The sequence below is a fragment of the Pantherophis guttatus genome, chromosome 3 (assembly GCF_059756535.1).
Source record: "Pantherophis guttatus breed Tessera chromosome 3, ASM5975653v1, whole genome shotgun sequence".
Classification (NCBI taxonomy): domain Eukaryota; kingdom Metazoa; phylum Chordata; class Lepidosauria; order Squamata; family Colubridae; genus Pantherophis; species Pantherophis guttatus.
The window spans coordinates 153819301-153840346 of NC_142065.1; the positions used below are offsets into that span (position 1 = coordinate 153819301).

The 21046-nt window shown below is 37.9% G+C and overlaps 1 protein-coding gene across 4 annotated transcripts in view; it reads right to left on the reverse strand.

Annotated features, from left to right (window-relative positions):
- The window catches only part of NFATC1 (nuclear factor of activated T cells 1), a 141725-nt gene that overhangs the window by 81428 nt on the left and 39251 nt on the right, over positions 1–21046 (reverse strand). For all 4 annotated transcript variants that reach the window (XM_034429323.3, XM_087890375.1, XM_034429322.3 and 1 more), the window contains exon 3: positions 20643–20802. In XM_034429323.3, the coding sequence (XP_034285214.2) occupies positions 20643–20802 (160 nt within the window). The remainder of the gene's footprint in view (positions 1–20642; positions 20803–21046) is intronic.

Below are 21046 nucleotides of genomic sequence, written 5' to 3' on the forward strand. Positions count from 1 at the left end.
TATTACTTTTCTTTTCATTTAAGCCCTATCCCATCTGATTTCAGAATTTTAATTGATGTGAATTTTACATCAACTTAAGATCCCTAAGATCACATTCATATTTTGAGTTGCTGAAAACTACAACCATATTCTGTGCTGATTTCATCAGACTGCACACAGAAACTTTCTCTTAATTGTATACAGGTCTTGTCTCTACTTAAACAGCTACTAATATAGGAGCATACGAAAGGCTCTGCTGGGTTAGACCACAGGGTTGCCTACTCTAGCATTCTTCTGCTCAGAGCCCAACCACACGTCTTCGGGAAACCCACAACCAAACACTAGCTTTCTGCTCAGCTTCTCCAGCAATTGGCAATGAGAAGTTTCTCTGACACTCAAGGCAAGCTCATAGTTTACTGCCTAATCCACTTTTCAATTTCTCCAAATCAGTGATCCCTCTCACAATACCATACGTTAATGCGTTTCAAAGCTGAATTGTGTGTGGTTATCTTTCACAATTTTTCCTTTTCTGGAGGTTATCTGATTAAGCCTCCAGAAAAGGGAAACTAGTTATGCATAAGAAAAGTGCTTATTGATGTCATCAGGAACCAATCTTCTCTCCTTAACAATGAGTGTTATGGTTCCATTCCCATCCTCAGTATTATTTACCAAATTTTTAGGAGGAACGCTTCCACAGTGGATGAGCTAAGGTCTTGAGCATCACCCATCTAAAAAGCTGAATGGAAGATATTTATCTTTATCTAGGATAAAACACAAGCATATATAAAAGTGGTTTTTTGAACATAGCCCCAAAGATTCCACCATCAAGTCAATGCTTTTTTGATTCCACTATCAAAGTCAGTGTGAGGTGCCTATATTGCCCTTTCTTTGTTTCATCCATAAGGAAGATGTGAGAAGAAAATAATGAACTGACTTCTTGAAGCGATTAATCTTTTCTGAAAGCTTATGCTATAAAATATAGGTTGGTCTTAAAGACATTAGAAGACTCTTTGGCAACTCTTCCTAGAAGTAGCAGTTCTTCTGCAGGTTGCACCCAGATGGGCAAAACTTTCAAGATAATTATGTAATCACCAATTAGCAATTCACGTATAGGCACTGTGTGCCTGGGTCACAGGAGGATAACGCCAAATCAGTTTGAAACTCCTAATAATGTCAGTCCCATCAATTGGGAGGAAATGCGAACTAGACAAGAGTGACCACAAAAATCAACAGCCAACATCATGGTTTGTTTTTCCTTTGTAAGTGGAGATGTGAAAATTAGAAGGGCTGAGCAGGTGTCAGATGTCTCTTTTTAGATCCTCTACTTCTCATATGGTAGCAAGCTGCATCCAGTTTCTTTTATTGTCCCCAGTGCTTAATGATCTGGCTTGGCTGTTTTAGAGAACTGAAAAGTTTATCTACAACCCTATACAAAATCAAGCTTATAGGATATGGGGTTCCCAGTCACTGTACATCGTCTGGCAAGATTTTGTAAAAATGGTGAAGATACAGGAGGTGTATTTTGAAATCATCAAGGGTCCGCATAGGGGGAGAGAAGGCAAGAAGCAGTCCTGATGTAATGAAAATTAGACAAGGGCGGTTGATCATAAAACAGTACGTTGATTGATTATTATTAAGATAAAGTTTAATAACTACATTAACACATTCAAAGGCCTTCCTGTGAAAAGGAAACTTAGCTTATTTTAAAAGAGGCAGTCCTTTGAGTAGATAACATTAGAAGCTATATTTAAAAGCTTCATTTCTGTAAATATTTGGATAAAAGTAAGTACTGGGAAATACCACATCATAACCATAATATTTTTTAATGAAGGTAATGTTTCAATTCCTGAAAATGAGTGGAGAAGGAAACATCAGACGAACCACATTGTGAATCAGAAGGGCAAAATGCTGAAGTTACTGGAATTTGATAACACACTTCTTTAAAAATGTAATTTTAAGGATTCAAGTTATATTTTTTAATATATTTAAGAATCTCATCTGATATATAAATTAGCCTTTATATTTCTGAATAGAATAGTTATTACTATGTAAAAGTTGGGGAATAAAAATCAATACCATCTTAATTATCCCACTGATTGAAAACGAAGTAATTATTTTATGGTGCGACTATTATATATACATTATATAAATATACATTACATACATACAATAATGAAATCTGTTCAATTTTTCCTTAAAATAGATATCACAATTTTCTGGATAGCAAAAAGTACAGGGAATCAAGTCACAGCATCGTCAGTCATTCTTTTGGTTATATTAGAATAACTAACAATAACCTCGTTGGAGACTTCTAGAAAAAGACAAAAATATATGCAGTAAAATCTTTGAATCACTGAATTATGATGCAGTTTTGGAGTCTTCTGCTACCACTGTACATTAAAAACTAATGTAGGTTTTAATCAGTTCATTCTCTTGATTTTACTATGTTTTCAAATCATGACTGTGTACCCTAAAAGTGAGGCATGTGAAAAAATGAAATAAAATATCTAGATAAACTAATCTAAACCCAATGCAGCTTCCATTGAACATCTGGTGTTGCAGGATTAAAATCACTGGCTTTTTTTAACACATTTATTTATTGAACTACAGGTTTATACACAGAAAAAGCATACCTCAATGTCACCACTTTCCTTTCCTTTCAAATTTCTAAAAACATCTAGCATCCAAAAATATTATTCAGGCCAAAACAGCTCATTTCTCTTTCCTGTGTCTACATGAGCTCAGAACCCTTGTTTATATTATTCCCAACTAATTGGGAGTAAATGAAACAGCCGTTCCATTCACTCTAAAACCTGACCTCTTAAGCAGTTTTCATATTCTATAGCAGAATTACAAAGTTTGAAGTAATGTTACAAGATTATTTAGATATTCCCCAAAGAGAGTAATATAAGCGTGCCAACCAGGAGTATTGCCACCGATTATTCCAAATTGCCAATATCCTAAGCAAAGCTGTCTTCCCAGATATCTTTGCGATAGATTAGGAGTATACTGCTCAGAATTTCCAATTAGCATGGCCAAGAAACCAGAAAGACTGAATTGAACCACAGGAAGATGAGATAAGGGACAATACATCCTAAATATATTACAATTTATTGAAGAAACACTAAATGAAAAATAGCATTTAAGGCTAATAATGGCATAGATATGCTTGCCAATTGCATTCTGCAGACTGAAATTGCCATATGGGAGACACATGCTTGCAAATAAATATTGGATTCATAGCAGCGGTGTATGGAAAACATAGCTTCCCAATGCCGGTAAGTAGATGGCTATAGGTGGCATCTTTCCCGTACTGTCTGAATATTTGCTGTGTCACGATCTGCCATCTGTAGCATGAAACTCACTCTGAAGAGTATATAGATATAAAAAAGTGATAGCAGTTTTATAAAGCTGTTCCAAATAAAAGATAATGTAGTGAAGTCCAGAAGATTGTTGTAGGGAAAGCCTTTAAAATAAAGTTTCAAAATTATGATTCAGCTACAGAACATTTTGCCTGGAAAAACCAAATGAAATTGATATCAGGATTAATCCTATTTGCAATTTTTTTTAAACAAACCAGTCAAGCAACATGAAGAAGAAAAACAACACAATGGCTGAAAGACTGGAATGATTTCCACAGCAACCATATTAGCCACAGATCCTAATCGCCAAAATTTGTTTTGCAAACTTAGCTGGAACCAAACCAACAAAAACTGCTTCCCACTTTGTATTAAGTCAGCTTTATCAGATGGCTTCAGATAGCCATAATTCTTTTTTGAAAGTTATTCATTCTACTGCTAATTTATGCTTTGCAGAGCTCACAATTTTCAAATAAAAAGAAAGACCAGAAGAGGAGAAAAAAGACTATGCTTATGACTTGAGCTAAATAAAATATGTGTTATACTATTTATTTATTAATACATTTGCTATCTTGGTGCAGCAGCCATCACACTTCATCCTTCAATTACATGGAATCAATCCTTCATTGATTCCATGTAATTGTGTCATAAAATAAAAAATAAAAATAAAAATAAAATAATAAAATGTAAATGTTATTTATCTTTAGCTTCTTTGTATATTTCCTAGGGAAGAGAGACATATTAGTCTATAGTAGTAAAAAATCAGAAGTCTGACGGTCCTTTTCCTACCTAACACATTTTATTAAAAGGCATAAGTTTTCAAGAGCTGTGGCTTATTTTATCAGATGTGTCAGATCCTGATTTTTTTTTGCATACTTCCCATAAACTTTAACTAAAGAGTAAAATAAATGTATATTTTGTATTTCTAAGCTATTTTTGCTTATAGTGTTTCTTTCTTGAAAGTAAGAATAAATTGTTGCACAGTATATTAAGCATCTGTGCATATTTGGTGAATTCTTGCAGAAGCTAATGAGAGTTACTGTTTCCAGGAGTTACTGTCTCAAAGGCACCTCACCCTACTCCAAAAAAGGCCTCCATAACTATAGCATGCAAGGCTGCGGGGATTGCCTTTTGCCACCCGAAAACGCAACCCATTTGGAGGCTTCAAATGCAACATTTGAGCGTGCCCAAAATGGCTACCCAGAACAGCTGCTGCCTTCTTTTACCCCTTCCGAACTTCACTGGAGCTCCCTCCGACAATCAGCTGTGCTTTAGAAGCTGTTTTTAAGCTCCAATCAGGCAAGTGCATGCTCTAAACCAGCGAACTAATGTGCTGAAACTGACCAGGCTAAAGATGCTAGCCAGATGAATACCTGGTAGGCGGAATTTTTTTCCCCTATTTTCCTCCCCAAAAACTAAGGTGCATCTTATACTCCGGTACATCTTATACTCCAAAAATACAGTATATACCACTTTACAGTGCTTTACAGCCCTCTCTAAGTGGTTTACAGAGTCAGCATATTTCCCCCAACAATCTGGGTCCTCATTTTACCCATCTCGGAAGGATGGAAGGCTGAGGCAACCTGGAACCTGGTGAGATTTGAACTGCCAAATTGGAGGCAGCCGGCAGGCAGCAGAAGTAACCTGCAGTACTGCACTCTAACCACTGCGCCACCGTGGCTCAACTAGTGGGAGATATCAGGTTGTATACCTGTAATCTAGGCTGAGTGATTTAGTGGGTTTATTCATAATCTCTATTCTCTCTGCTTACTCCAGATTGTCCTGGGATAATATGCTACTCTACCACATGCCACTGTAACAACTACAGTGATTGTGTAGTTAATTGTGGGAAACTCCATGTGGAAATGATTGTATTTTATAAAGCCAGCGTAATATTTAAAAGAATCTCAGATTGTGGCCCAGCCCCTGAACAAAACTCCTGCCTGCAATTTCTCTTTCTAGCAGAATTAGTCATGTAATGTTGGCCCAACATGTGACATGGACTCAAAATCATATCCAGTAATGTATTTCCATTTACAAAAATTATTTTAACAGTAGAACTGGCAATCCTTCTTTCTCACTTGTTTCCTCTTGTAGACCCTCAAAATCTGTTGCAAAGAAGTGAAAGACTTTCTAAAGTAGATTTAGGGAATGAAAGAAATTGTGGGTAGCAAGAGGGGGGGAACAGAGGAAATGTTCCCACTGCATTTCATCAGTGCAACACTGGGTATCAGCTTAAATATGGAAGAGAAACAAGTCTTATACGGTTTTAAAGTGGACCAGTTATAAAAAAAAAATCTGAATAGCTGTGACAGAGATCTTTGGGCGGAAAAAACCTATGCTAACTACTATCATAGCATTGGCTTTAGAAAGATATAAGCTTGTCATTAACAAATCCTCTTACAAAAATCACAGTAAGGAGAAATAAACTCTGCTAGTATTTTTATCAGCCTAGTTTCTAATTATCTGGAACTCTGGCAAATGTTCAAAGTATATATCAAAATAAACATCCTGCAAAGCTGTTTGCTAATAAGATTAGAAATATTTCTACCTATAATATCCTACTGTTGTTATGAACATTAAGAAAGCATTTAGAGTAGAGCATTCATGATGATCGTGATGGCTAAATAATTTTTTAAAATTTTATTAGTTAATCTGTACTATAGATTTTCCAAGGACTCCTACCAGTTTAGGAATCTGATATAACCACATAGTAAAATATACTATAACCTGCAACTATAACCTTTGCACAGGTTCGCCTGGTGTACCAACTGCGACCCTACTTGGATCAGGAGGCGCTCCTCACAGTCACTGATGCCCTTGTCACCTCACGGTTAGATTATTGCAACACGCTCTACATGGGGCTACCCTTGAAAAGTGTTCGGAGACTGCAGCTGGTCCAGAACACAGCCGGGCAAGCTGTTGTGGGTGCACCTAGATACACCCACATTACACCAATTCTCCACGAGCTGCACTGGCTCCTGCACAGGCACAATTCAAGGTGTTAGTTATTACCTTTAAAGCCCTACATGGCTCAGGGCCAGGTTATCTTTGAGACCGCCTTCTACCGCATAGCTCCCAGCGACCGGTAAGATCCCACAGAGTTGGTCTCCTCGGGGTCCCGTCAGCTAAACAATGCCGGCTGGCGGGCCTGCGGGGGAGGGCCTTCTCTGTGGCTGCCCCAGCTCTCTGGAACCAGTTACCTCCTGAGGTCCGGACTATTCCCACCCTACTGGCCTTCCGAAAAGCTGTGAAGACCTGGCTTTTCCGGCAGGCCTGGGGCCGTTGATCTCGCTTTGCGATCTGGCAAGATCCGGCCATGAATGGTGTGAATGTGTTCTAAGGTTCTTAATGTTTTTTAATCTTTTAAATGTTTTTAGAATGGTTTTTTAAAAATGTATTATGAGCCGCCCTGAGTCTCTGGAGAGGGGTGGCATATAAATTTAATAAATGAATGAATGAATGAATGAATAAAATATGTGAAGGCCTCTAATAGTTTCCCCATGTGTCAATCAGTGCAGAAGGTACTGTATGATCAGTTATTACTACATTCTTTTCTTTAAATGCAAAACTCTTGCTCACTTATTTCTTAAGCAAGTGAAGAATGCACAGTGGGTTTCATTGCACTGTCAATATGCAGGAAGTTTGATTTATATTTATTTGTATAGTAAATGTTATAATGGTTTATCTCTTTTCTTACCAGCAAGATCTCAATCTCTGTTTCAAGGAAAGAGAAACGATGAACCAATATCCTTAGTAAAAGTTCAACTTTTCATATTCATATTTCATATTCTCTATTTCATGTTCTATTCTCACTTTAGGGATGTAGAGAACAATGAACTAAAATGGAAAAATGCATTGTTATTACTGATGGTATATCGATATGGTTATGGACTTTAAAATCTGCTATTCTCATAACTAATGGAAAATATAAATTATAAATCATACAGTAGATAGTCTGCCATGGACGTAAAGTATTGTACAGACAGAATTATTTTTTAATGTCCTAGGAACTTATGCAAGTACCATTTATTTGATAACAAGCACATCAGAAATGCCCAGCATAAGTAAGCTGATTCACAACTACTCTAAGGCTGCACTCCTAATTAAGTTTGTTTAAAGGTAAATGCTACAGATGTTAAAGGGAGATATTTTTAAGTAGTTGATTAGATAACATAAAAATTGTAAATCTCACTGGACTCAGCACAATTAATGGTTTCTGAAACATGCCTAAATTTACTACATTATAATGCTGAAAAAGTAATTAACAATATTAAGAAAAAAATTTTTTGGTAACTCCTCATATTGATTAGCACAATGGTTAGAATGCACTATTGCAGACTAACTGGTCACTGCCAGTAGTTCGATCTGACTGACTCTCAAGTTTAACTCAGTCTTTCATCCTTCAGAGGTTGGTAAAATGACGACTCAAGATTGCTGGGGACAATATGCTGACATTGTAAACTGCTCAGAGAGTGCTGTAAAGCACAATGGAGTGCTACAGTATATACGGTAAGTCTAATTGCTATTGCTATCAATATAGAAGCCAGCCTGGCCTAGTGGTTAAAGCTGCAGGCTAGAAATTGGGAGACCATGAGTTCTCATCCTTTCTTATGCATAAAAGCTCTCTCTCAGCCCAACTTACCTCAGAGGGCTGCTATGGGGAAAGTACAAGGAGGAAGGAGTATTGTGTATGTTCACCAGATTGGGTTATTTATAAAAAAAAATAATAAAGACAGGATATAAATAAATAAATGTACATGGTACCTTACAAATAAATAACAGAAGAACTTTTATTAAATTAATCTTCATCAGCAAAGTAAAAGAATTAAAATGTTCATGTTAAATTTGCTCAAAGATAATTAGAAGTCATACTTTTTATTTATTTATTTTTTGATGATGTGCACAAGTATGACAATTTATATGATCTCTGAAAATCTATTTTCTCTAATGTTCAAGAGAACATAGAATGCTTCTTCCAAGAAATGCTCCTGCAAGAAATTTTGGAGCTCAAGACTTTTTATTATTGAAGTTCAAACTCAGGGCCATTACACTAATAACGTTGAGAGTTACTCAGACCTAAGTAACTTGGAATTATGCATACAATTGCCATCCAAATCTTGCAGGACTAATTATATGAGTAACAATGATGGAACATTTAGAAAGTGAAGATCTCTGAGATCACAGCTAACAGTAATCATGCCCAGTCAAGGTATTTTTAAAAATTAAAGCAACAGCAAAGGAATTATGGTGGATTTATTTTATATTGCTCTACCACTGCAAAATCTATCAGCAGTTACCTGAATTCTTCCTTTTTCCCCAGTTGCAAATAAGAATCAGCACAATTCAAGAAACATGTGGGTATCACTCAACATGCACAGCTATGCATGTTTAAGGATGAAGAGCTAACCCACAGAGATGATGAACAAATGGCTACAAGGTCAAACTAGGACAAGAACAACAAATTGCTATTTTGTGGCCCCTTAAGGCCACTGCCTTTCCAGGCTGTGCCGAGATATTATGACTTGTGCTCATAACTAAAGCCCATAAATTTTCATTTCACAAAGAAAGAGAAAGAATTCCCCAATGCTTCACACTTTTAAGAGTGAGGTTATGCATAAGATACCACAGGATAGTAAAAAGTTCCTTTTTTCTTTCTTCCCTATTACAGCTCTTCCTGTCTTCTGCATTTCAGACATGCCAGTTATCAAGGGAAATATTCACAAAACTATGTGAAATCTGTCTTGCTCCTCCTCTTCCTTTCATTGATCAGATTTGGCAACAGCTAAAAGTGCAGTGAGTGCATCCCTGTGGGCTGATGAATTCGGTGGCCATATCCTTGGAGACTGATACTTACAATCAAATAAAAAAGGAAACAATGAAAACAATGGGGAAATTAAAAACCAAGTATATTGCCTTTTAAGTATGACCATTCCATTCAGAAAAGTGTAAGTAAATTGTGCAGTAAAGTACCTCATTCCAATACTGCACAAAGAAAAAAGTTTTCAGAAGCTGGCTTAAGAAAAGAAAATGTGTACATTTTTACTGTTACCGATCAAAAGCCAGCTGGGTCGCCTTAGGCCAGTCAGTGTCTTTTAGCCCTAGGAAGAAGGCAATGTTGAGCCCCTTCTGAAAAAGAAAACTGCAGGGCTAGTATAGGCATTCGCCAGGGGTCAAAAACCAATTTGAAGACACAAATATAGTAAAATATAATAAAATAAACTTACATAATCTGAAGTTTCAACCTTTAAAATACTACTTTAATGTATGTAAGTGGTGATGATACTTTATTAGATAGATCAGGGGTGTCAAACTCGATTTCATAGAGGGCTGCATCAGGGTTGTGTTTGACTTTGGGAGGGGGAGGGGGAGGGGGTATGACTGGGGTGGGTGTGGCCAGCTTGACATCCTGCAGTGCTCTGCCAGCAAAACGGAGCCTGGAAGGGCCGCGCATAGCCCTACTGAGCTCTGTTTTTCTGGCAGAGGCACCGTGGGCCGGTCCTTCACTGTTTCCAGGACAGCCTTGAGGGTCAGATCTAAGGACCCCGTGGGCCAGATCCGACTTGCGGGCCTTGAGTTTGACACCCTGGCATAGATAATTCTACTTGTGGGGCTTACTAATGAATGTGGCATTGACTTCCTAGAGAGATATTTAAGAGCAGCAGTTTTCATCCATGTATATTTTTGGTAATAAATGATTTAATAATTTTGGCTTAATGGGAAAATAACAAATTATCATCTGTAAAACTATGACATGTATCATTTTCATAGGAAGAACACTCGGGGGCATCTCTTACACCAATTTTAAGGAGAAAATTTTTGGGTTTGGGCAATCTGGAATGCAAAAAGTGCCATTCAACTAGGTCATGGGTGGGCAATTGTGGCTCTTTTACAACCTGTGGACTTCAACTCCCAGAATTCCTGAGACAGCTTGGAAGTGAACATTGGGACTCTCTTCTGTCTACCAGTCTAGGCATTGAGTAGGCTAGATGTCTTTTTGAACAGAAAATCACAGGCAGGGATCAGTAGATCTCCTAATCTTGTTGTTATTGTTGTCGCTGACAACCACATTTGCAGCCTATGTCACAACTACAACTACATGTCCTAAAACACAGAAGGGGGCTGACATAGTACACAGTAATAATGTTCTTTCAGCTGTTCTGATACAGGAAGATCCCATATTCAGAACCTCCAAGCCAATGTTTCTCAACCTGGACAACTTTAAGACATGTGGGGTTCAATCCCCAGAATTCCCCAGCCAACATGCAAGCCAGAGAATTCTGGGTATTAAAGTTGACACATCTTAAACTTGATAAGGTTGAGAAACAATGCTCCAAGATCTTGCCACTATGGACAAACTAAGTCTCTTGAATGTATCTTTCTTTGTGACTTTGTGATCTGATCCATATCCTCCTGTATATATCTACAGCTCTATTTGCTCAATGCCATTTTGTTGCATTTGTGTGCCTGCATGCATAATAATGCACACTTCCCATTTCCATCAGTCACTCCCGTTTTTTCCTACTAGCCCCACCCTACCTATACTATCAGTTCTTGCAATATAATAAATGGTTCTGAAACATGCCCTAACCTTCCACCCACAACTTTGGCTCCCACAAAGACATATTCTCAATCTTCTAGAGTTGCCAGCTTTTGATTTTGGCAGTCCTGCTGGTTTACCTTTAAGAGTAGCACCTCACACAAAAAATAAGCAGGTGAAACTTTTCCTACTGGTCAAGGTACACACTATAGCAGATGTAAGTTTCTCTTGCAACATTTCTGTATATCTGTATATATATTCTGGCTATAGTTACATTTAAAATAGGCACAGCAAACATCCTCCCAATTCCTATCCATTCCTAACTATAACCTGTCAATTCCATGTTTTTCCCAGACATCCATACTGGATCCCCAGCAACTTACCTCAACAGGAAAATAAATAAATCCTGATTAAAATGCAAAAAAAAAATTAAGGAAAAGATGAGCTAGTTTTGTAAAACTACCGCAACCTTTATTTTGGGGGTAAAATGTTTAACAGCGAGAGAAACAGAAAAAGCATTGTACTAAAGATGAATTATAAAGGTGTATATTTTAAAGCTTGGATAAAAATTACACACATCAAATATGTGGCTGACTTGTTCTGTTCGTTCTAGCTTATTCTTCCCGGTTGCTTTGCTGGAGACCACTAGCCTTTTCAGCTCACAACTGCTCAAATCTATAACTAACAACCCATAACTACTCCACCGTGTTAGAGTTGATTCACAGCTGCTTTCTTTCCCCCACCACTTTACCTCCTCCAGCACCTGAAGTCAGTTGCCCAACATGGGGTAGAGATGTGTAATTGGGTACCATCAACAAGCATACTAATGATACTGAACCCCATGCCACCGGATGACCTCTCCTGGTAGCTTATGTTAAATATGAAGGGAAAGAAACCTGAGGCACACCCCATGGCATAGGTGATGATCTAACTTTGATCAACATTACACTCAAATCTCTCATATCTACACAGATATCTCAACGACAATCCTCAGCACTGACAGCATTGTGAGGATTTCCTGAAAAAAATTCTTAGGGAAGGGTAGAAAGCTACCTTAAAGTGATGTGGTTGTGTAACAATTCTAAGAGGATAGCTTTATGTGAGGTATTAAAACTTCTCACCCCAAAAGGTACGCAGCCATACTCTTTTATTAGATTTATGACAGCAATAATATTCATAAAACATCTGCCAAGCTATTCTCCTTTCCAGGTTTGATTATCTGTGTGCTACTTGGTGGTGAGCTTTAACTAACCAGATGCAAGATGTGTGAAAGCCATTCAGCTTGAATTTATTCTTAAGAAGTACCATCTGTCTGAAAAAGAGCTATTAAATATAGGCTCCTTGTCTGGGCTGCAATACAATTCTGTGGCTGGACGTTATTAATTGCAACCTGTCTAACAGGTGCTTGCCAATTTCTTTAAATTCTTAGTATATATGAAAGACTTAAATTTCCCCCTGGCTGGAAAGATAACATTTTCTTTCAACTGCAAGTTACAAGAAGTGTATGATGGAAACCCATTATTTTGGGATAAAATTGGAAGAAGGGTTCCTTTTATTAAGTCTTTTTTAAGGTATTTGTGTCTGAGATTGCAATGTGCAATATGAAATCATTGTGTATTATGCTTCAGTACTCTACTCACCTGTGATATATTTCTTAAGCCAGCTGCATTTTCAAAAGCAAAGCAATTCATTATGAGCATTATGAGATTATCACTGGCTTGCACACAGGGTCAGCCTCAACCATATTCTTTGAAGGATGGCCTAAATTTTGTCATGAAAGGGATTCTGAACAGATCCTTTCCCCAATGGCACCTTCGTCAAGTTCCAGACTGTCTCCTCCTCCTTCAAAGAAGTTTCACAATACACATTGCCTTTTTTCCGTCTGCTATAGTGTCAAATCCTTTTCACTAGATTTACTACACTGTTTAACCAGCAAGAGTTTTCAACCTCATGTTCTAAAAATAAAAATAAAAACATGGGCCAACTTCTGTTGTAAAAATTGGTTTTTTAAAAAAAAGTTACCAAAAGAATATAACATCCAGTGTAAAGCTTCTAAAAAAGATTTTCAGTTTAGTAACATCTAACAAACACATGGCTGGCTCAGGAATTCTGGGACTTGAAGTCCACAGGACATAAAGTTGCCATCATTGCCCATCCCTAACCTAATAGCAAAAACTTAACAAAATGAAATTGATCTGAGCCTCATTAAGCATTGAGTAGCTTGCTACTAGGTTACATTTTCACAAGCAGAGAAAAACCCTATATCTCAAATCCCAAAACTATGGGCCACAATCAATGGGACAATGACAAAATTCTTTAGAATTTGCTGAACACCTTAAAGAAAAAGATCACGTTGCTTCTGGGGCAAAAGAAATTTGATCTCGGAGAATGTCACTCAAATTCCCTTATATGCTGAAAGAGCTCACTGAATTCATTGTTGAGTTATGCTGACTAGGTGCACAAAAATGAGGAGGTATACACTAATCACTTTTCCTTCTGCTATGTACTTGGCAACATGTGAACGCAAATGAATTGATGCCAAGTTTATTCAAGCAAAAGATAAATTTGATTCTTTCACAGGGCATTTTAGAGATCTGTAAAAGAGATATATTAGGATGGACAGGCTGGCATATGTGCACTCCAGTGTCTCCCTCATATATTTTCAATTCACCAAGAGTTAGTTCCCTTGTCTAATGCCCTTTAATATTAAATAACCCAGCCTACAAAACACATTGTAAGATAAATTTCTTGTATACCCACAAATAAAATTATTCCATCCAAATTTTTGACAAAAATGTATTTAAATAATTAATGGCAAACATTGACAAATCTTCATATATTTTAATCTTTTACAATTAGGCTATATAACTAGTTTTCTAATTTATGAGTTTCTTTAAAATTAAAGCACCTATAAACAGAAATAGAGAAAGTATTTTTAATAGTTTACTGACTTATCAGAATTGGTATATATTTGTGTATGAATTTTTGTTACTTCCCAAAGTCTCTTTTGTGGTGTTGGGGAGAGAAGATAAAACAGGCTCTATCTAAAAATTAACTCATGTCCTTTCTGCATTTTATGAGTTAGGATTTCATTCAAGTTATGATTTTGTAACAGCCAAACGTGAAAGTGAGAAAATCGGCTTCACCTTAACATCAAGAAAGCAAAGATAAGGACAAATGTAGAAAACATACATGTCAGAGTGCAGATCAACAATGACACCATCAAAATAGCAAAGGAATTCATCTTTCTGGGCTCAAAAGTCAATCAAAGTGGTGACTGCAGCTCTGAAATCAGAAGGCGAATAGCATTTGGAAGAACTGCAGTGTCTGGCATGAATAACATCTGGAATAGTAAAGACATCAGCCTCGCAACCAAATGCAGATTAGTTAATGCAATAATTTTTCAAATTGTTCCTTATGGCTCCGAAACTTGGACTCTGAAAAAGGCAGATAGGAGAAGGGTGGACACCTTTGAATTGTGATGCTGGAAGCAACTATTACATATCCCTTGGGCTGTAAAAATAACAAAGGTGGCCTAGATCGAATCTCACCAAAAATATATCTTGAAGCCAAGATCGCCAAACAGAGGCTGTCATACTTTGGACATGCCATGAGTCACTCAAAAAGTCAATCATGCTGGGAGAGATCAGCGTAAAAAGAAGGAGCTGTCCTAGTATTTGCTGGCTGGGCACTATAAAGCAGGGGTGTCAAACTCAAGGCCCGTGGGCCAGATTTGGCCTGCAGGGTTCTTAGATCTGGGCCACGGGCCCGCTCTGGAAACAACAAAGGACTGGCCCGCAGTGCCTCTGCCAGTGAATATGGAGCTCGGAAGGGCTGAGTGCAGTCCTCCCGGGGTCTGTTTTTGGCTGCGATGGCCTCTTCCAGCCCTCTGCCAATGAAAATGGAGTTCAGGCAGGCCGTGTGCAGCCTTCCCGTGCTCCATTTTTGCTGGCAGAGAGCTGCAGGAGGCCATCATGGCCGAAAACAGAGCCTCAATGAGTGATGTCAAGCTGGCCATGCCCATCCTGGCCATGTCCCCCACGCCCACCAGAGGTCAAACATAACCCTGATGTGGCCCTAAATGAAATCAAGTTTGACACCCCTGCTATAAAGGTGACATCAGGATGACCATGGTGGATCTGAAGGAACCAGTGCGAGGCAGAGGGGCATAGAGAGTGCTGATCCATAGAGTGGCCGTGGGTGAATGGATGATGACGATTTCATTCATGCTTCCCAAATGTTATATAAAGAAGTGGTATAGACATACTATAATCATAATTAAAGACAGAAATATTTTGGGGGGGGCATAAACAATTAAGATGGTGTCCATATTCATGTGATCAAAGCCCAACCCCTTTTTACATGTGTCACATGCATAGCATTTCTAAAAAGAGTGAGGCATCAATCACAAATCAAATCATTATCTTGATAATTTTGGCCTCCACGTCCTCTGGCAACCTACCCCTAACTCTCTTCCAGCTTCTTGGCAACCATTTGCAGCTAGGTCTATCTCCTCACTTTCATTTCTGTCTGCTTTACATCTGAATGCAATTCATTTCAAAGATAATTATATGGGTGAGGAAGACCACTTTTTCCTCATAGGTTAATAGCTTATCCTGCTGGGCATTGACAAAAGTACACACAATTCACTGGCTACCAATCTCTGCAGTGAGTGTGGCATGCACTGTGGCAGCATAGCTGGCTGCGAAATTCTGGGAATTGAAGTCCACAAGTCTTAAAGTTGTCCAGTTTGGAGATCCCCTGGTCAAGACCTACAGCTATTGCCATGAGAAGAACACTCTTGTTGGTCCACAAATCTGGACATTTCAGTAGTTTTGCTACCCATAATACTTGCTCTCCCTTCCTTTCTGAATACAGGAGAGTGTTGTGGACATGCCATTCAATGTGCCGTATTAAGAATAAGAGCCTACAAATTGAGAAACAAATTTCTTTAGGCACTGAAGAAATGAGAGATTTTTTTGGCTCTAACCCTTGATTACCTTTCCTTCCTCTTCTGTTTCCTGTGTACAAAGCCTCAGTGCTCTTGTGCTGACAAAACCTCGTAGTACATGAACATGAAAATATTTTCTACATTCGTATCAACAGAGAAATGAAATGAGTTGCCTTAGGCTGCACAGGATGTTAGTGGGAGGGCAGGATTTGAAACCCCAAATCTTAAATTCCCAGAACAGAAGGATCTTTTTCCTCCTTTGAAATAACACGGAGGAAAGAAGTGAATATCTGAAGAGGATTATGTTTAGTAACACTGCTTTATAGGACAAGGCATGAGGTACTTTGCCAAGCATTACCTCACCCAGCCAATTAACCACCACCTTTGATTAGCCACTCTTCTCAAACATTTTTAGCACTTTCTAGGTGTGTCAGCTCATCTCACTCTCCAAGCATTTAGAAATCCTTGTGATAACTGGAGGCTGCTATGGTAGCCAAACACTCAAACAAGTGAAGAGCAAATGTGTAGGAGTATGAAACTACAAAAAATGTGTAGGTGACTTCTTGTACTTTCACTCTGAAGTACAACGTACCAAAGGTGCCTCCATGTAAACAGGTGATAGTCATCACAGCACTGCTGGGGTACAATGATTCTCAGAAAGGAGAAGTAGTTAGTTGAATGAAGAACAAAGTGTGAATTAGTGCGCCACTTAAGTAGATATAATGGTACCACAATCATCTGATATGGCAACAAGAATATTGGACATCCCTACTATTTCACCTAGAAGGGTGATATTTAGGTATGTATGCTCAGCCAGAACACGTTCAGAATTTTACTACTGCATATTGAAAAGGGGTGATGAAGGAGAATAATTTATAGGTTGAAAACTATATTTATTTATTTTATTTTTTATTTTATTTCCAATTTATATACCGCCCTTCTCCCTGAGGACTCAGGGTGGTGTACAGCCAGAATTAAGAACATGAAATACAAATATTAAAAAACAATTAAAATATATATAAATTTGGCTCAAAAATTAAAAATCACAAACCAATTTAAAACTTTTAAAAATTTCTTCTTAAGCCAGCCCGGCTTGCTGGAACCAACACAGAAATTAACTCTGGGAAACAAATAGGGACTGTTGTAATATGGGCCAAGACGAGAGGGTATTAACAGCAGATGTAATATTTAACACCTCCCCAATCCTGTGTTTACATTTCTGGTGATTTATTTCTTATACTCACTCATAAAATGAATGTAGGAAATGGTCATAGACTCACTCTGAAGCTGTATCCATGATAATACAGCCCTGATCTATCGTCATGGTTAGATTGTTTTCTTCTTGTAACAGGGTTGTGGGGAGCTTGATATCATCACCACTGCTGTGACTGGAATGTCTTTGTCCAATGGTTTCTTTCAAACTCTATAGACTACTTTGATAATATTTCAGAGGAAAAACACTATGTTTGTTGTGTTCTGCTAAGTTCTTTGCTCAGCCCCCGTCTTGGTACCACCTCTTCTGGGATATTTTGCTCTTTGTCAGTTTACAGATTTCCTATTTTTTTCAGAAAATGCCCACAGTGGCATGCACTACAAGGTCTGCCTGTATTCCTCAAGGGGCTTAATTTTACATATAAACTAGGCCAACTGGCCTGTGTGAATGTTCAGATACTACAGGTAGTCCTTGACTGACAACAGTTTGTTTAGTGACTGTTCAAAGTTACAACGGCACTGAAAAACGTGACTTATGACGGTTTTTCAGTTATGACCTTTGCAGCATCCCCATGATCATGTGATCAAAATTCAGATGCTTGGCAACTGACATGTGTTTGTATGACAAAGGCAATGTCCCAAGATCATGTGATCACATTTTGCAACCTTCTGACAAGCAAAGTCAATGGGGAAGCCAGATTCACTCAACAACTGGGTTAACTGACTTATCAACTGCAGTGGTTCACTTAACAACAGAGGCAAGAAAGGTCGTAAAATGGGGGAAAACTCACTTAACAAATGTTTCACTTAACAACATAAATTTTGGGCTCAATTGTGGTCATAAATTGAGGACTACTTGTATTCACTAGTACAGGTAGTACTGTATGGTAGGACAAGCCTGCCATATAGGCAAAAAGTATGAGAGGCAGGTATGGAGGGGAAGCCTTCAAACTCCTGTTATATTTTACACAAAACAAGGACATCATCTGTCGCTCGGAATGAAAAACAGGAGGAAGTTCTGCATCGTTCCACTGATCAGGATTTTGCTTTCCTTTTTTCCTTCCGACATTTCCCTTTTTTCTTTTCCACAATTCTATCTAAATACAACATGCATCACGTTTTGTTTTATTTCCATACACTGTAGAAAGAGATTGCGGAGAGCGGGGTGGTTCCTGGATACATTCAACTCAATTAAATGTTGGCACTGCATTTTGTTTTTTTCCAATCACTGAGTGGAAATTTTAAATGTCAAATTGGCTATTGTGAATTCACGCCTCCCATCTACAGTATATTTCCTCACACTAGGCAGTTAGCAAAATATATCCTAAGGAACAAGTGCACTGTATAAATTTCACTTTAAATATCATGTGTAAAATAAAGAGCAATAATTTGAGACAGGAAGAGAAGCAGTTTTAACAGTGAACCATGCTAAGGCTACTTTTTTTTTATTATTATTTGATTTATATGCCGCCCTTCTCTGTAGACTCAGGGCGGCTTACAATGCGTTAAGCAATAGCCTTCATACTTTTGTATATTTATACAAAGTCAGTTTATTGCCCCCACAAACTGGGTCCTCATTTTACCTACCTGAGAAAGGATGAAAGGCTGAGTCAACCTTGAGCCTGGTGAGATTCGAACTTAAAGTAATTGCAGACAGCTGGTGTTAATCACAATGCTTTTAGCCTGCTGAGCCACCAGGCCCTACTTCATGCTAATATATTAGTAAAATCAAACTGACTAGCACAATTTTTGTTAGATGTCTCCCTTGAATTTAGAATTTTAAATTGCTTTCAGATGTTGACGCTTTCAACACACATAAAAATTAGCAATGTTCAAAAACACAACTCTCAATTTAAAACCAAAGGGAGCAAAAATAATAAATTATATTTATATCAAAGTACAATGAAATCAATATCCAATGGATATTTATCAGGAGGAAATTCTATCAGGAGGATATCACCATAGAAATTGGGATGGAGGAGATTTTTTTTGTTTAATTCTGTTTTTTATGACCTGCTCCAACTCCTATTAAGCTTTTCAAGGAGCCAAAATGCATTTATACAGAGAAATGAGTACTTTTCAAAAGTTTATGTTCAATATTGTGCTTTGCAATTCAAAGCTTGGATACAGATATCAGTATACTGAAAATATTGTAATTAAACATGCACGTATTTCAGAAGGCACAAAATGTATCAGAAGGATATCACTTGCAAATAGCGCATATGCAAAAGAATGTATGCAAATGCATACAATGGAGAAGCAGGAAGAATGCTTGTGTTTGTGTGTGTCTGTGTGAAACAGGCAGAAATGAATCTATAGTTAAGAATATGAGGGAATCTAATATAAAGAACTTTGCCTCTCGTTATGTATGTGTATGTGTGTGTGTGTGTGTGTGTGTATGTATTTGTGTGTGTGTGTGTGTGTGTGTGTGTGTGTGTGTATCAGTAGTGGGTTTCAAATCCTAGTCGCTACTGGTTTGCTATCGGTAGCGCGCGAGTGCACACACTCGCTTTGTGCGCTTTGCATTTTTGATGACGTCTGGCTGGGTGGGCGGAGCCTCCTGCCATGACCCGAACCGGTGATGTGTATATGTATATGTATATATATATATGTATATATATATATATGTATACACACACACATTCCACCTTTATTATTGTTTTTTTAATTAGCTTATGAATATACCTAATACTGTTTCATACCCCTTCCTTTTCCCCATAACAACAACCCTGTAAGGAAAGCTGGGTTGAAGGAGCCCAAAGTTACCCAGCTGGTCTTTCATATCTAAGATAGAACTAGAACACACACTCTCCTGGTTTCTAGCCTGACGCCTTACTTTATAGTTCATCTTGGGTTATTACTTATGACAATAAAGAAACATATGAAGCCGTGGATAAATAAAATTAACATTGATAAGTCAATGCATTTTATGTTTGCTTTTATTGGCCATTAAATTTTGGATTAAAGCCAGCAGATGGGTTGATTTGAAGTAATAGCTCATTACAGTGGAACTCTTATATCAGATATACAACCACATAATAATCAGTTAGAGATACATATCTGGATCTGGATTTCTTAAACTTCCAATATGCAAGGACCACAGTGTTTTTTCTGGGCATGTTTCTGTACATTATCATAATGAAAAGGGATACTCCTTTATAGACTAGTTTACTTGCATTGAATTATAAGGTGTGATGAGTCCCTTGGCTAGTTTCTTGGAACCCCAAGCCTCAGATGAAAACTTCACATCCTCCATAACAATACCGTTCATTCACGGTAGCAAGCTAGTTTGACATACAACAACAAGGGAACAACAGATTCTGCATTGAACTGGCACCATAGAGGTTGGTCATATATTTAGACCTTTCATATAATATTATGCTGAAGAATTCCAGGAGCAACCACCATACCTACATCATAAAGTACAAAATACCCATCAAGCACATTCAAGCCTCTGCAGCCCTTGGTCGAACAAATAAGCCTTTTTCCATCCACCAAAACAGAGTACATACTTACATTCAATATAAGGTCATTTTACTTGCCTTATTAAGGATGTTGGTTTTAAAAGAAATACACACGCTGCCAAGAATAATGCTATTACCTGCACCACTGGATGTCCCCCAGCAGACGCCTTGACAGCTCCTCGACTGCCTTCCGTCTCATAATGGGCTCGGTGATGGGACTTCGGCTGCACTTCAATCCGAAGTTCATAAGGTCCTGAGTGAGATGGCAACTGCCAATCCAAGGCAGGCAGAGATGGGCTATAATAGAGAACAGTAGGAATTAAATATTAACAACCGTTCTGCTATCATAAACCACAAGAATCTGGCACTATTACTTTAGAGGCCACTTTTAGCAGATCATCCGTCACCATCTTACATTTAAAATTTCATCAATGGAGATAATGGTATGACATAAGTAATTTAAAAGGTAATGGTTATTTTATGAAGATTTATGGATGACACAGATTAGATAGGCTAAATGCTATCAGATGCTTAAACAAAA